This window comes from Grampus griseus (assembly GCF_964374135.1).
Source record: "Grampus griseus genome assembly, chromosome: 3".
NCBI classification, from domain to species: domain Eukaryota; kingdom Metazoa; phylum Chordata; class Mammalia; order Artiodactyla; family Delphinidae; genus Grampus; species Grampus griseus.
The window spans coordinates 11,811,363-11,826,148 of NC_139019.1; the positions used below are offsets into that span (position 1 = coordinate 11,811,363).

At 49.5% G+C, this 14,786-nt stretch overlaps 1 protein-coding gene across 1 annotated transcript in view; it reads left to right on the forward strand.

Moving 5' to 3' along the window:
* Nucleotides 1-1,010: 1,010 nt before the first annotated feature.
* Nucleotides 1,011-14,786, forward strand: part of TRIO (trio Rho guanine nucleotide exchange factor) — a gene marked incomplete at its 5' end in the record, with an annotated part of 370,926 nt that continues 357,150 nt past the window's right edge. Inside the window, one exon of the mRNA XM_082651933.1 lies at nt 1,011-1,167. Coding sequence (XP_082508059.1) covers nt 1,011-1,167 — 157 coding nt within the window. The remainder of the gene's footprint in view (nt 1,168-14,786) is intronic.

A 14,786-nucleotide genomic window follows, 5' to 3' on the forward strand; every position in this document is an offset into this window, starting at 1 on the left:
TACAGACGAGAAGACGTCCCCCAGGAGTTCAGAGGCTTGATCTGCTCCCTCCGGGACTGGAGTACACAACACCCATTTTCACGATCTCTCTATTCAACAACTATTATGGAGCCCCGTCTACGTGCCGGCGCCCGCGCTGCGCCAACGAGAAACACACCGGTCCCGTGCCGGAGTCAGCCGGCCCCGCGGGCGAGAGCCGCAGTGAACAGCTCAAGCGCCCCGAGGACGGCCTCGCGTAGCACGAGCGAGCGCCCGGCGGGGGGCGCAGTGCTGGGCCTGGAAAGGGCCGCCCTCGCTGGTCAGAGCGCTCCTGCTCCTTCCAAGGGTTGCAGCTGCCGGTGAGAAGGAGCAAGACTGAACGCTCCCACAGGCATCCGCCGGCTCTCTGGGCGACCGGCACCCCGGCGCCGCCCCGCCTCTCCTGCCAGGCCCCGCCCACCATAGGCCCCGCCCACCCGCCGAGCCCACGCTCCGGCCCCTGACGATATTCGCCGGAAATTGCCGAAGCCCCTCTTTTTTTTTTTTTTTTTCCTTCCTCTCTCCTTTCCCTGCTCTCCCTTTTCCTTTCACCCGGGTTCCCTCTGCCGTGATTTCCCCCCTCCCCCTCCTTCCTTCCCCATTTGAAATCAAGATGGAGGCTCGCGGCTGCTGCCGGCGCCCGTGATCCCGGAGCTCCCGCCGGCCACGGGCCCCCGCCCTCGCGACTGCGTGTCCGGCACGGTGCGCGCTGCTGCCCGCGCTCCGGCCGGCGCCGCCGAGGCCGTGGCTCCGCGCCCCCGCCCCGCGGCCGGCTCGCGGCTCTCGGGCGGAGTCCTCGTCTATGTGGGCGCGCTCCTCCGGCCGAGCCGCCGCCGTCGCCGCCGCCCGCCGCCGCCCCGGGGCTCTGCGTCCACGCGCCGGGCGCGGGCAGCTGGGCGCTCGGCGCCGCCAGGCCAGGCGCGGAGCGGGCGGCGCGCGGTGCTAGGGGCGCGGGGCCCGAGCCGGGCGCGGCCGCGGGCGCCGCCGCAGCCATGAGCGGCAGCAGCGGCGGCGCCGCCGCCCCCGCCGCGTCCTCCGGCCCCGCCGCCACGGCCAGCGCGGTGAGCTCGGGCTGCGGGGGCGGCGCCGGCGAGGGGGCCGAGGAGGCGGCCAAGGACCTGGCCGACATCGCGGCCTTCTTCCGATCCGGTGAGTGCAACTGCGCCGCTGCCCGCGCGCGCTCCTCCAACCCCGCCGGGGAGGCGCGGTCCGCGGGCCCTGGCGCGCCCGGTGCTCGCCGCCCGTCGGGCCCGGAGCGCGCTCGCCCAGGCCGCTGCCCCGTGCCGGGGCTCCCGGCTCCACACCGGCGGGTCCCGCTGCCTGCGCCGCCCCCCGTGCCGTGGCTCGGCCCGGACGCCGCCGGCTCGCCCTTCCCTGCGCCCGCCCCTCGTTCCAGGGTGAAATCTCCCCGTCGCCCGCCCCGGAGGCTACAGCTCCACCGGTTGGGGCGCCGGCTCTTTGTCTCTTTCGAGGGAGGGCCGAGGAGGCGGCGGCGGGGACGGCGAGGGCGGAGGCCCCTGTCCCGGAGGCCGAGAGGACGGGGGCGGCGGGGCCAGGCCCGGGAATGCGGGCTCTCATCTGGGCCCGTCTCCGGGGCTGATTTGTCCCTGGCCCCTCGTCGACCCCGTAAGCCGCCTGGTTTCTTCGCTCGGTCCTCTAGCCTGTCACCTCCCCAGACTCGATCTACACTTCTGGGAAACGGGGCAGCCATGGCACCCGCCGCCCAGGGAGGAGGGGAGGTGGTGGCAGACATGAAGCGCGGCCGGCCGGGCGATGGGTGAGCCATTGTCTCCGGGGGTGGCCCGGGAGGGACATCTGGGAACGTGGTGACCCCGGGGGGCGGCGCGGGGCCGGCACTCGCGGGGCACTGCCTGGGAGGCAGTGCCAGGTGGCCCGGTGTCTCTCGGGCGAGGAGGGGGGTGGCCGCGGGAGAGGCGAGCTTTGCGGCCGGCTCGCGGGGAGGAGGCGCGGGAGGCGTGACAGGGCGTCCCCGGGACCCCGGCGGCGGCGCCTCCTCCCGCCCGGGCCCAGATCCCGCGTGAGCTGGCCCCGCGCCCCGCGTCCCCGAGCCCAGTTCCGTTGGCTGGCGCGTCCGGGCGGCGGCAGCCTCGGGGCCCGCAGCCCGGAGCGCAGCGCCCAGCGGGCCAGGTGCGGGGCAGGGAGGATGCAGACTCGGCGCTGGAGAGCCGAGGAGGGCGGGCCAGGTCGGGGCCGCGGCGGGCGGGCGGGCGCAGGGCGCGTGCGGAGTGCTGGCGGCGGCTCCCGGGAGGACGGCTGGGCCGGGGACGTCGGAGGAGCGGCCTGCGACGGGGCGCGCCCCGGAGGCCGGCGGCTCACGTTCCTTCGTGGCCTCTTTCAAAATCAAGTCGCCAGATTCGGTGAGATCAGTTCGGTAATCCGGGTCACAGGGAGCAGTTTGCAGCGGGAGGGCGATGGTCGGAGGCAGAAGTGAGCAGTGCCGGTGCATCCCTGGTTTAGTACTGTCTTCCCTCTTTTCTTGGTCCTTGTCAGGTGGCGTTACTTTTGAGTCGTTGTAAGAGATTGGTTGTGGCTGGGAGTGACATACGCCGACTCAACACTGTCAGCTTGGGGTTAATATACTTCCCACTGCGCCCTCTCCCCGCGAGTTCCCCGCAGAAAGCAAAGGTTTAGGAAAACATGAACTCCTTCAAATGAAAGCATTTTATTTTGTGCAACTAGCCCGATAGAGAAGCCCCGTCTTACCTCTTAATAGCAGACCTGGGACGTCTTCCCTTCATGCCCTGCAGCTAAGTCTAGTATGTCTTCTCTCTGTTTTTACCACCTGTCACAGAATAATGGATTCTGTGCAGAATTCAGCTCCTTTCTCTTAGAAAGGCGCCTGTGCCCTGGTGATGGAATTTTTGGTGCTTTCTGAGACCGGACTTTCTTATATCTTTATTATGCATAGTAGAGAAATCACTTCTTTCGCTCCGAAGAGTCTCAAAAGACATCAGGTTGGACTGGCTGCTCACAGAAAACTTGCTCCCAGTCAGTGTGGCTGTCCTCAGGCTTTACCTGGCGAGGTAAGTCTGTTGGTGGCCATGCCTAGGCCTGTGCTTCTGCTCCTCTGCTTGGTCTCCTGTACATGTTCAGTTTGGGGCAGAGCCAGTCGGTGCTGCCTACGGGTTTATTCCTTTCTTTCTCCTTCCAAAATGATTGGGCAAACTGCCCCTTTAGTTATCTGACTTGGAAACAGGAACCAGAGCAGATTTTAAGTAGGCAGCAGTTGCGCTGTCCCATCCCAGGGGTAGCCTGGAACATCTTTTAAAAGTGCCTTTCCCTCCTTTGGGCAACTCTGAATCCCTGACCTAGATCTTGGCTCCAGCATCTAGGGCAGTGATATCTGGCAGAGGGAGGGTGGAGAGGGACCATTCATTTGGATTGGTCGGATGGGATGGGACGAACGTTTAGACAGATGAAGCAGGAGGACCCTGGGTGGGGACCTCACCTGGTAGAATGGCTCAGGCAGGGGTCCTCCTGGGCAGTTCGGGTTGAATGTGGATGGCTGAACAGAGAGGTCAAGTCCGTTAGTAAAATCGAACATTTTTTCCTAAGATGTAGAAACTCAGGAAATAGGTTCTCGTTGACTGGGGTGGACAGATCAGGGTGTGAACATTTTCCTAGGGTGTCGTGAGCCTGGTACTTAAGATTGCCAGTCTGACTTAGACAAGGCGTTTCTACTGGTTGCCTTTCATTTCTTGGCCCTGGAACTGTTTGCTTGGCTGCCTTATTTTCTTTCCTCCTTTTTGTTCCTTGTCTGTCCTGCATTAAATTTTATCCTTGTAGTCACTGATTGAAAACTGGTACCCATGGTTGGATGAAAGAAGGAGAATTTAGCTTGATAGAACTTTTAAATAATTAGAGCAGTTCAGGCATAGAAGGGGCCGTCACGATTACTGGACACCCTCAAGCAGGGGCACTGCCACCTGCCAGGGTTCGGAGCTGGGTGCTGGGGGCAGGACTCCTGCACTTGGAGAGGGTCTCGGGAGATGGCTCAGGGGCTGTTTCCTTCTTGGATTCCGTAGTTCCCTCTGAGCCCCCAGCACTTAGTGGTTATTCTTCACTTTTCTTTTAAAAAGGCATCACAAACGTGAGCTGGTCCGTTAAAAAAAAATTTTTTTAAAAAATTTTATGGAAGAGGAAGCAGGCTTCTAGGGAGGTTGAACGACTTGCTCAGAGTGGAGCTCCGGTAGAGGTGGGGTCAGGACCGGGAAGCATGCCCCTGACTCTGGGCTTCTTTCCCGGAAGCCTGTCATGGCCAGGACTTTGCCTACATTAATTCTCAGTCCCACCGGGACCACTCACTTTTATTGCCAGTCTCTTTTGGGGCTCTGTTCTTGTGGCAATAAGTCATTCTTTCAGAGCTTTCCCTTTAACCTTTCTAGAGTGTGTGTGGGGTACTTACATAAATGCATTATTTTTAACCTGCTTGGCATGTTTTAGGTTGGCATTAAATGAATGTGCAGAGAATAAGGGTTTGTGGTTATTATGAAGCGTCACGGCTCATCGTGCTGTGTTCCTTTCATTACTAAATCTTATTCTGGACTCCTGGCTGCAGCGCTTCTCTTTCCAATGGAATATGTGAAGACAGTCAAATCTGTTCCTTAGTGAAGGAGCAGTCTACATATCCTTCTATGTTGGTCTAATGGTTTCCTCGTGGAATATCGAGGGAACTTGTCTTTGTATTTATGCTTCTAACACCACTTAAGTAGCTGGCTTCTGAGCTTGTGTTGCTGCTGCTTTGTATATTTAGAAGCCTGGCGGCTTTGGTCTTTGTTAGCACCAATAATAATTATCAGTTGGTCCTTGTTACCCTCAGTGTTTTGAAAAGGAAAGTTGAAGAAAATGAAACTTGATAGTGAATGTTGGTTTCCCCTTTCTCAGTGGCACAGTGAGGCTCAGTTTTAGAGGAGAGCAAAGAGATAGCTGAAAATATCCTGTAAGTGATTTTCAAGAAATCAAAGAGCAGTAAAACAATCATTGAAGGAAACTTTCCGTTGAGACCTTGTAAACTGACTTACTGACATGGAATATTATATTTTTTCCTTTGCGATTTAACCATCCAAGATTCAAATGAAGATTTAGATGAAGCCGTTTAAACCATTTAAATGATTAACCAAGATTTAAATGAAGCCAGTGGTTCTGTTTGAGATGGGGCATGGGTTTAAGTATGTTTTTCAAATGTATATTAAAAATACGTGATTAGGGTGGCCTTTTCAGACCTCTTAAATGTTGTGATAGATTTGGGATTTGTTTCTAAGTGAAAGATGTGTTTGGAGCTGTTATAATCTAAATCAGCTCTATCTGATATTTAAGTTTATTTACTTGACTCCTCTACTGAGAAAATTTTCTCTCATATCCTTGGTGGAATTCCAGAGAAAAGTCAAATTCTTACTCAGTACTGCCTAGTAAAGTCACTTATGTTGCTAGGGATGAATTGTGTTTTACTATAAAAAGCAGTCTTAACAACCCCCTTCTTTCCTCCTCGGATCTATCATGAATTGGTTTTTGTTTCCTTAAATGCATTGTCTTGACAGATTTTTAGTAGCGCCGCTGGCAGAGCAGTAGCTACTCTGTGGATGGTGAAGAAATGGTTTTGGGTGAGAACCCTACTACATTGCCCTGAAAGGCAGTGGTACCTCTGACGCCGCTGCTCATTTCTTCCTCTTGCGAGTGTTCGGCTGAGTGGACTTGGGTGAACTGACTGGGGTGACTGTGTTGTTTGTCTTGTGGACAGAGATGCTGTCTTTTGTATCTTCTCCCTGCTTCTCAGCCCCGCTGAAGCCTCACTCGTGGGTAGTGAATAGGATGGGCCCACGGGTGCAGAAGGGGTGAGAGGGATTAGATGGTACAGAGACAGAGTTCTCTTTTGTTCTACTCCAGATTCTGCTGGTGAGCTGTCCAGCAAGCCCTGGGCAAGGGGATGAGCATGCATGGGAACCTTCCCAGTGTGCCTTGCGAATGGGAATTCTGGCAGATGTATCGTTATTATTCACCTGGAGCCATTCCGGGTATCGCTATCGCTGTGTCTCTGAATTAGGGCAAAGGAGCAAGGCTGTGTGGATCAGGACCCCGCAGGGTGCCTTCCCCTCTGCCTACTCTCCATGGCCCTGGGCTCCTGTGCCCGCTGTGGAGGCACTGCGCACCCGAGCCTCTGGCTCCTGCCCCTGACACAGTGCTCAGCTCCGACCAGACCGCGATGCCACTCCGTCTCTGCCACTTGAAAAAGAGGAGACCCTGGCTAGAGTTGCCAACGCCGTCTCCCAGCATTGTGGCATCCTCGAGCCTTCCGCACAGACAGTCTTGTTTATGGGAATTCTTGCCCCAGCGGTTAATGGTTGGCGAGTGCCTGAGTCTCATCACTTCTTATTTGGTAATGGAAGCACTCAGTTTGCTTACGGAATAGTTGTACCTTAATTTCCTCTTTTTTGTTCCCTCTCCACATAAGGAAGCCCCTGGAAACCCAAGTTCTGAACCACCTGCCCTCTGGGAAAGGTTGTATGTCTGGGGCGAGAGCGAGAGTGAGAGTAGGGTGTGTGGACTTTCAAGCGCAAGGTGTAGGGGCTTGAGCTGGAGAAAGGCGTTTCTCTGGGGTTTCTGGGGTTTTTTCCTTGTGAGACCTCCTGGTCAGTCTGGACTATTTGGTCTAATGCCAGATGTGCTCTGGCAATGTGAAACCTCCTTTTGGTGATAAATATACTTGACTTGTAGATTGCTGACTTTTTTGATCAGCCACACGTCTACTCTTCTCTGGTTGGGGAGGATTGCGGAGTAATCTATAGAGCAGATCTGTGTTTTGGAAGCATCACACTCTTTGGGCTCTGTCATAAATTGGTACATTTTAACAGTTACCCTGACAGGGGAAGCTTTAATAAAAACGTTAGTGAGCACACAGAGTAGATTCTTGGTCTAGGGTACTTTGCGTTAGCAGTGTCCGCGTGAGTTCCTCAGGCTTATTTTCTTACAGTTTGTAGCCCTGTTGTGGACAGCGATGAATTGCACTCGCTTTCTCTTCAGGAGGGGTTTCTGCAAGGTCCTGCCAGCTGCATGGCCCTCCCCTCTTTTCCTTCAGTCTCAGGAAGGTACTTGGTATGCTGCTCTGTTCCTGTCCGGCTGCTGGGAAGGGCTAAGGCCCTTTGCTGTCTGCTGTGGTTGTTAGCATTAAAAGGAGTAGGTGTGAACAGATAAACTGGTACATCCATTCAGTTGATGCTGAGTGAAGGAAGCCTGTTTCAAAAGGCTACATAGGGTTCCACTTGTGTGACATTCTCAAAAACATAGAATTGCAGGGACAGAGAACAGATTGGTTGATTGCCAGGAATTAGCGGTGGGGAGAGCGTGACCACAGAGGGGCAGTGTAAGGGGCACTTTGAGGGATGATGGAACTGTTTTGTGTCCTGGCTGTGGTGGTGATTCTATATATTAAAATTCATAGAACTGTACATGGAAAAAAGAATCCAGTTGTACTGTATTATAATGTAAAACATAACATAAAAAGAAAGGCTAACCACAAACTGGGGGAGAACATTTACATTACAAATCAGACAAAGAATTATATATACAGGATTAAAAAAAGGCTTCCTCAAATCAATAAGGAAGTAGACAAACAGACAATTCAAAGTACAAAATGGCCAACACATATTCAAGGAAATGCAAATAAAAACTGTGAGATACCAACAAAAGTCAAATCTAATAGAAGTCATTTATCTAGGTGAACTTGAACAAAACTGAGTTATTTTAGAAAGATTTTTTATTGATTTTAAGGATAGTAAGAGTCAGAGTGACCTCAGTGGGACCAAACTTCCTGAAACGTCTAGGGGTCGCCTAGAGAGACTTTGAAGATAGTTACGGGGAAGTAAAGATCCTTTTCTTGGATTCTGTAAGAAGCGTAACTTGGGAGTCCATTTGGCATATAAGTCAAGTCTGCGGACTTAAAAAAAACTATCCGTCACCTGCTTCCAATTTTCCCACTCCAGTGAGTTTTGCTGCTGTCCAGATAGAAAAAGAGTAGCACATGCAGGTGGTCCGCTGTGCCTGGACATTCCTGGTGTTAAAGAAGGAATTTCTAGGAATAAGTTTCATTTGGGGGACGGGGCGTTGTTCCTGCATTAATACCTATGTGAGGTCATTTGCCCTCTGTTCATGGACCTTCCTGTATGTAATTGACTCTGAAGCTCTGTGTTTTCGCCGTGTTGACGGTTAATGAATGAATTTATAAAGTGTTAGTTTCCCCACTTAAGACTCATAACCATAAAATAAAGCTGAACTTGAGAAAAACACAATTCAAATTTAAAAGTATGATCCTCAAATATTTTTATATAGGTTTTGTTGGTGTCTTGTTTTTCTTTGTGTGTGTGTGTGTGTGTGTGTGTGTGTGTGTATCTTGGAAAAGTCATACCACACCCCACTTTGGAATTCTGTGGAATGGGTGGTTTCAGTGCAAGAAGAAATGAATATATCAGAGACTGATTTAAAAAAAAATAAATTTATTTATCTATATTTGGCTGCACTGGGTCTTCATTGCTGTGCGCGGGCTTTCTCAAGTTGTGGCGAATGGGGGCTACTCTTCGTTGCCGTGCGCGGGCTTCTCATTGTGGTGGCTTCTCTTGTTGCAGAGCACGGGCTCTAGGTGCGCAGGCTTTTGTAGTTGCGGTACGCGGGCTCAGTAGTTGTGGCTCGCGGGCTCTAGAGCACAGGCTCAGTAGTTGTGGTGCACGGGCTTAGTTGCTCCGCGGCATGTGGGATGTTCCCGGACCAGGGCTCGAACCTGTGTCCCCTGCATTGGCAGGCGGACTCTCAACCACTGTGCCACCAAGGAAGTCCCACAAAGACTGATACTTGAAATCTATCTTAAAAGAACCCATGTTTCTTAGTATATGTGAAGAGACATGTATAAATGACGTGTGTTTTAATTTTAATTTGAAATTTATGCCTATGAAAAGTCTGTGAGAATTTGGTCAAAACAGTATCTATTTACAATTGTTTTCCATCGTTGATTCCTTTTACTTCACTTCGTCTTCTCGCGCTGACCCACATCTTCAGGGATTCCTTTTTCCTTCATTGCTGCTGCTGTTGAACCCCATGTCTGCAAACCCAAGCAGGGTACTCCTGGGCCATTTGGATTCTGAAAGGTGTATGTTTTCTTACTTGCTTTTACTGTTAGTTAATCCTTGTCCTTCATGGCAGATGTGCTAGGATCTTCAGGAATAACAAAATACATGTTGTTTTTTGGATAACTTTATTAGTTTAGCTTTTAAATGATAAGGACCAAAAAGTACAATTCCTCTATCATTCATTCTGAAGGTGCACACAAATATATTGGGAAGCAATACTTTGATTAGAATGTTGCTGTAAGTATTTCTACTGAACTAGACTCACTCATGCGGTGAAATCTCTAAAGTTTAAATTGTCTCATATTTTGGCATCCTAATAACGAACAGATTCCTCATGTCTAATACTAAAATAGATGTTTCTTGCTTGTAGGTAGCTTTTTTTTTTTTTTTTTTAATTCATGATTATGAGAAATCCCTTCCAGCCGTCTCTGCCCTTTTCAGGACCACAGTGATGATAGCTGGCATGCAAGGGACCGTTACTAGCTCCAAAAAGCCAGATTGCACAGAGGCAGAGTATGTTTCACACATTTATTTCGGAGTTATTTCACCTCCATTGAAATGTTGTTGCACTGTCCTAATACATCTTGGGTTCAGGAACGTTGAGAACCGGTGCTAATTCGATGGTTTCCAGGCCAATCTGTTTGCTTCACGTGACAGTTCCGTTCACGTGTCCCTGGACGGGAGCCTCTGGGAGAGCAGCTCCTCACGAGACTAGTGAGCTTCAGCGTTTTCTTAGCTGGCTGTGTACCTGTTTCTTTCCTGATATTTAACCGCAGTCTGAGAGATGCAGGATCTGCAGGGTTCGTTGTCGGGCATCTCTCGTCTCCATGGCATTGCTTATAGGTCCTGTCTCAGCTCTGCTGGTTGCTGAACACACAGAAGGGGACAGCCTGTTGGTGAGATGGGACCTGCCCCCCTGAACCAAATTACTGGAAACCTTTGACTGTAGACCCTTAATGCAGGATTAAGGTGGGATGATGGTAGATTTCCCGTGACAGCTTGCAGTGTGGATCGGGGGCTGTTTGGGGGGCAACTAGGATGACGGGCAGTCTTGGAACAGCCCTCTGCCTCTGCACGAGCTTTGCTGTAACCTAAATCTTTAGTAGCAGCTGCCAGATCAGCGTGGGAGGGAGGACCCCCAGCCGTCAGGGGTCAGGTAACACCTTTGGAATTAGGCTCCATAAGCGGGTAAAATAAGTGCATCCGGAAAGCAGTAACCTGCTTGTAAGGTCAGAGGATGATATTTAAAAGAGGTTTATTTTCTTGTCTCCACATGTTATTAATGCCAGTCCTGTCCTTCAAGAAAACCTGGTAAAGTCTTTCTCTTAACTGTTATCTCTGCTGCTGCTACCATCTGAGTGCCTGTGATTCGAGATGCTGTGCAGGTGTTTTATATACGTTTTCTTATGTAAAATCAAATTCCCCCTTCCAGCAGGTGGATGCTATTTCTGGGTTAGGATGAGGATCTCAGCCTCTGGGGAGGTTGAATGACTGCCCCAGTTTGCACTGCTTGTAGGGGCTGAAGCTGGAATTTAAACCCATGGCTGCCAGACCACAAAGCCCTGACATGCCATTTGCTTCCCTGATGGAGGGAGAGAGTAGAAATGACCCTCACTCTGTACAGCATCCCACAAGGTACTGTGCTGTAACTTTCAGATCTTTAAAGCTGAATATGTATATCCTTGTGTGTTGAGGATGGAAGCTGTAATTTAAAAGTCTCACACCAAACAAAAGTGGAATGAAAGATTCCAGGGTAGAGCAAGCATTTTTTTCACGTTGGTCTGAGCCCTATAATTTAGCTTCTATGCCTTTCCTTTTGTCACCTAATTAAAAATGATGTTCCTTTTTACATAAATAACCCTGGTAAGCCCAGCTTTCCCACTGAGGTGTATTGAGTTTTCCTGGCTCCCAGCTGTTTCTGTCTGGGGAGGACTCCTGTGGAAGTGCTGGTCCCTGTTTCTCTGGCTGTGGACTTGGCCGGGGAGGAAGTCTCTGCGGCGGTCAAGGTCAGCTGTCAAGGTTAGCGGAGGGAGGTTTGGGAAGGGCGGGGAGAGGCTGGCCGGGGAGGGAAGTTTTTTCAGCGGGTTGATGTGTGTGACACCTTATAAAGATTACTGGGTCTTCCTTTCTGATTGAAGAAGGGAGCCCGGGTGGGGGAGTGGGGAGGGGCCAGAAGCTGTTAAGCTGCTTTGTCCGGGACAGTTTTATTGTAAGGTGGGTGTGGTCACTCCTGGGATCTTTCTGTGTAGCTATTTTGTTGCAGCCACTCATGTCTGTGCTGTTATTCATGGAAATGTGCCCATAGATGATGAATGTTGTGGTCATGGGGAATAGATTTATTTTCCACCATCCTCTTTTAGTGAGATAAGTCTCGGGCATGTGTTCTAGGCTTTCCTACATGTGGGGTGCATTTTCGTCAGTCACACCTCATCCCGCCCTCCCCAAACTGTAGCCTGATTTTATGCGATGCTTCAGGTTTACTGCACGTGCAGGTCCCAGCAGCATTTCCACACTGGGAACATGATCAGTTTTCATGTGTCTCTGAGTAACTCCATATCTACCTTGGACTTTTACTATTTCAGTCAGAGGATGGTTGAAATGCTGGTGTCTTGGATGTAGACATTATATAACCGGAAGGTGTATTGTACTCTTAAAATCTGCTTTTCATTTCCTCCTGGTTTACTCAAGGAGTTTCTAAGTTTCAGGTTTTTTCATTTTTGTTTAATTCTCGCTTTTAAAAAATTTCTAGAATTACAAAAGTAGCACTGGCCTGCTGTTTAGTGGGAGAGTGTGCTTTTGACCTGCTATTTTAGTTTATCTTTGATTTTAAACCAACAAAGGAGGTACAAGGCTGAAATCCATATCAACTTAGTCGAATTGAGATTTCACTGTATGTATCATTTTCGGCTGTTTAGTTGGTTCATGTCTTCATTGTTGATTACATTTAAAGTTTGTTGAGGTTTTCTTTTTGGGGGGCGGGAGCAGGTAAGTTTGTTTTGAGAAGCCAGTATTCATGTTCAAAGAACTCATATTCCCCAGTTGTTACTATTTCACCTCAGGTGCATCACCTACCCCTCCCCTCCCCACGCCCCTCTAGATACACACACACATACACGTACATATATGTTTTGTATATATTAAATTTACATATTACTTTGTTTCTGAACCATTTGAGAGTAAGTTGCAAGGTGATGGTCCCCTTATCTGTAAAAGGTGGCTCGATAGTATTGTCTAAGAGCAAGGACATTCTCTTACAGTAGTGACCCAAATCGTTAATTTTGATGTAATATTATTATATAAATCTGCTGACTTTACTAAAATTTTACCAGTTCTTCCAGAAACTGTTGGCGATTAAAAAATTATTGGTGGCCCAGCACTCTATCCAAGACCACATATTACATTTAGTTGTCATGTCTCTTTGGTTTTAATTTGGAACATCTCCCCAGCCTGTCTCTTCTGTTACTTTGACATTTTTGAAGATTCTAGTCACTTCTTTGGAAGACTGTCCCTTGGTTTGGGTTGTATGATTCCTAGGTTTAGGTTGTGCACTTCTGGCAATAAGGGCTGTGTCCTTCCCCGAGTGCCCTGTCAGGGACACAGCTGTCAGCTGCCCCATTGTGGGACATTTGTTCAGTTTGGTCATTTGATTTAGGTGGCGACTACCAGGTTTCTCCACTGTATTTTTCCCTTGTAGTTAGTGTCTTGTGGGGAGATAATTTGAGACTATGTAAAATCCTGTTCCTTTCCCGACTTTCATTTGCTGGTTGTCTCCGTTAATGGCTTTTGCCTGAATCTGATTACTATGATGGTTACAAAATGGTGATTTTTCTAACTTCATTATGTCTTCTGTATTTCGTTGGTTTTCGACCGTAAGGCAGAGCCTCTCCTTCTGCCCTACTTATTTATTTATATAAGTGTGACCTCATGAATTCCTGTCTTATTCAGTGGGTTATAATCCTTTGTTATCATTATTTAGTTTAATGCTTCACTTGTCCAAGATCTGGCCATGATGTCCTTTCAGGCTGGCTCCTTTATCTTCTGTGACATGTTCCCATCATTTTTGGGGCACTTTGTTATTTTCTGACACAGTAAAATATTCCAGGCTTATGTTGTCCTTTCCTTACTCCAACCCTGAAATCAGCTGTTCTCCAAGGAGCCCTGGTTCATTTTAGCAGGAAACAGCATTAAGAAAGTCAGTCTGGGCACTAAGTGTACTTACTGCTACAGGGGTTTCATTGCTTCTAGAACCTCTCAGTGCACAGAGCTAGGAAGTGGGCAGTACGTATGTGTGTATGTCCACACATACATGTATGTACACACACACAGTGTCACATGCACACGTGCCGCTTTTTCTGCACCTGTCTGTCTAGAATAAAAACCATGATTTGCTACTCATGCCTTCAATTCCAGTCCAGTACTACAAACTGCATTTCAGTCTTGCCCTTCCCAAATTCGTAATTCCTTTCTCTGATGGTGAAGGCTCCTTTTATCCTCAGTGTCTTTGCTGATTTACTCAGTCCTAGAAAATGCAGTAAGCAGTTTCAGAATGCTGAGCAATACCACTGTGATTAAAAGGAACCTACATCTTCAAGTTGAAACTGTTCAAATCGGCAGTTAGCGGTCAGCTTCTGTTCAGCTCTTTGCCTTGTCACTCAGTCACCCAAAGAAAACAGATGAAGTCATGCCTGGAACTCCCCTGAGGCATGTTTAAGAAAAGAGCTGCCAGACTCCATCAACAGCTCACTTTCTGGGGATGTGGAAGTGCAAAATTGAAAAATAAGGAGTTGCCAAAAAAGAAAGGGAGATCGATTTCTAATAAGTATGGTTTATAAAGCTGACACCTGTTGTGGGAAAAACACTTTATCATCTTCATTTCCATATACTAATTGCTGGAAGAGAGGAGGAAAAAGGAAAGTGTTGAGATAATAAGAATGAATGAGGAGACGTGAGGGATGGTCTGGGACCAGGTGTGTGTTAGGACCAGGATGGAGCAGTGGTGGTCCTTTCACAGGAACCCATCACATGCTCCGAGTAGGGGGAGGAGCTGAGTCCCTCTGGAGTAAGTCATGAGTCACGACTTGGGAGACCTGCTTGCTGCCCTTCATTGACCAAATGTTTCTTCCCGGAAACCACCTGCAGTAAATTTCATGCCGCTGTGTAGTGTCTGCTGTGGCGCGGGGTTTCTGGGACGTGTGTGTGTGCACTCGGTTCCAGAAACCGTAGACCACTGGGTGCAGATCTTTCTTATGGTACAGGCAAAGTGAATATTGGCTGTTCAGTGTTTTGCTCCATTAAATGATGACATAGAACATGGGCCCTTGATTTGGGGAGACAGTCTCGATTTCGTATATTGTGTTCTGTATTTTCTGTGACTGTCCTCATGCTTGTCAGAGTGTGCTGTGGAATATTTAGCCTCTGGACCTCTACAGGCCCTTCCTACAACTAGACATTTTAGCAAGAAGAATCATAATTTGCTTATTAATGTTCTAAGGGTGAAAGCCTTTTGATTTAGAAAACTTGGGGAGTAAAAGGTCATGATTGCTAATTGGTCAAGCATTCTGGGGAAGGACGTGGGTGCTGAAGACGGTCTGGAATTAGCTAGTGGTGATGCTTGCACACATTGTGAATAAACTA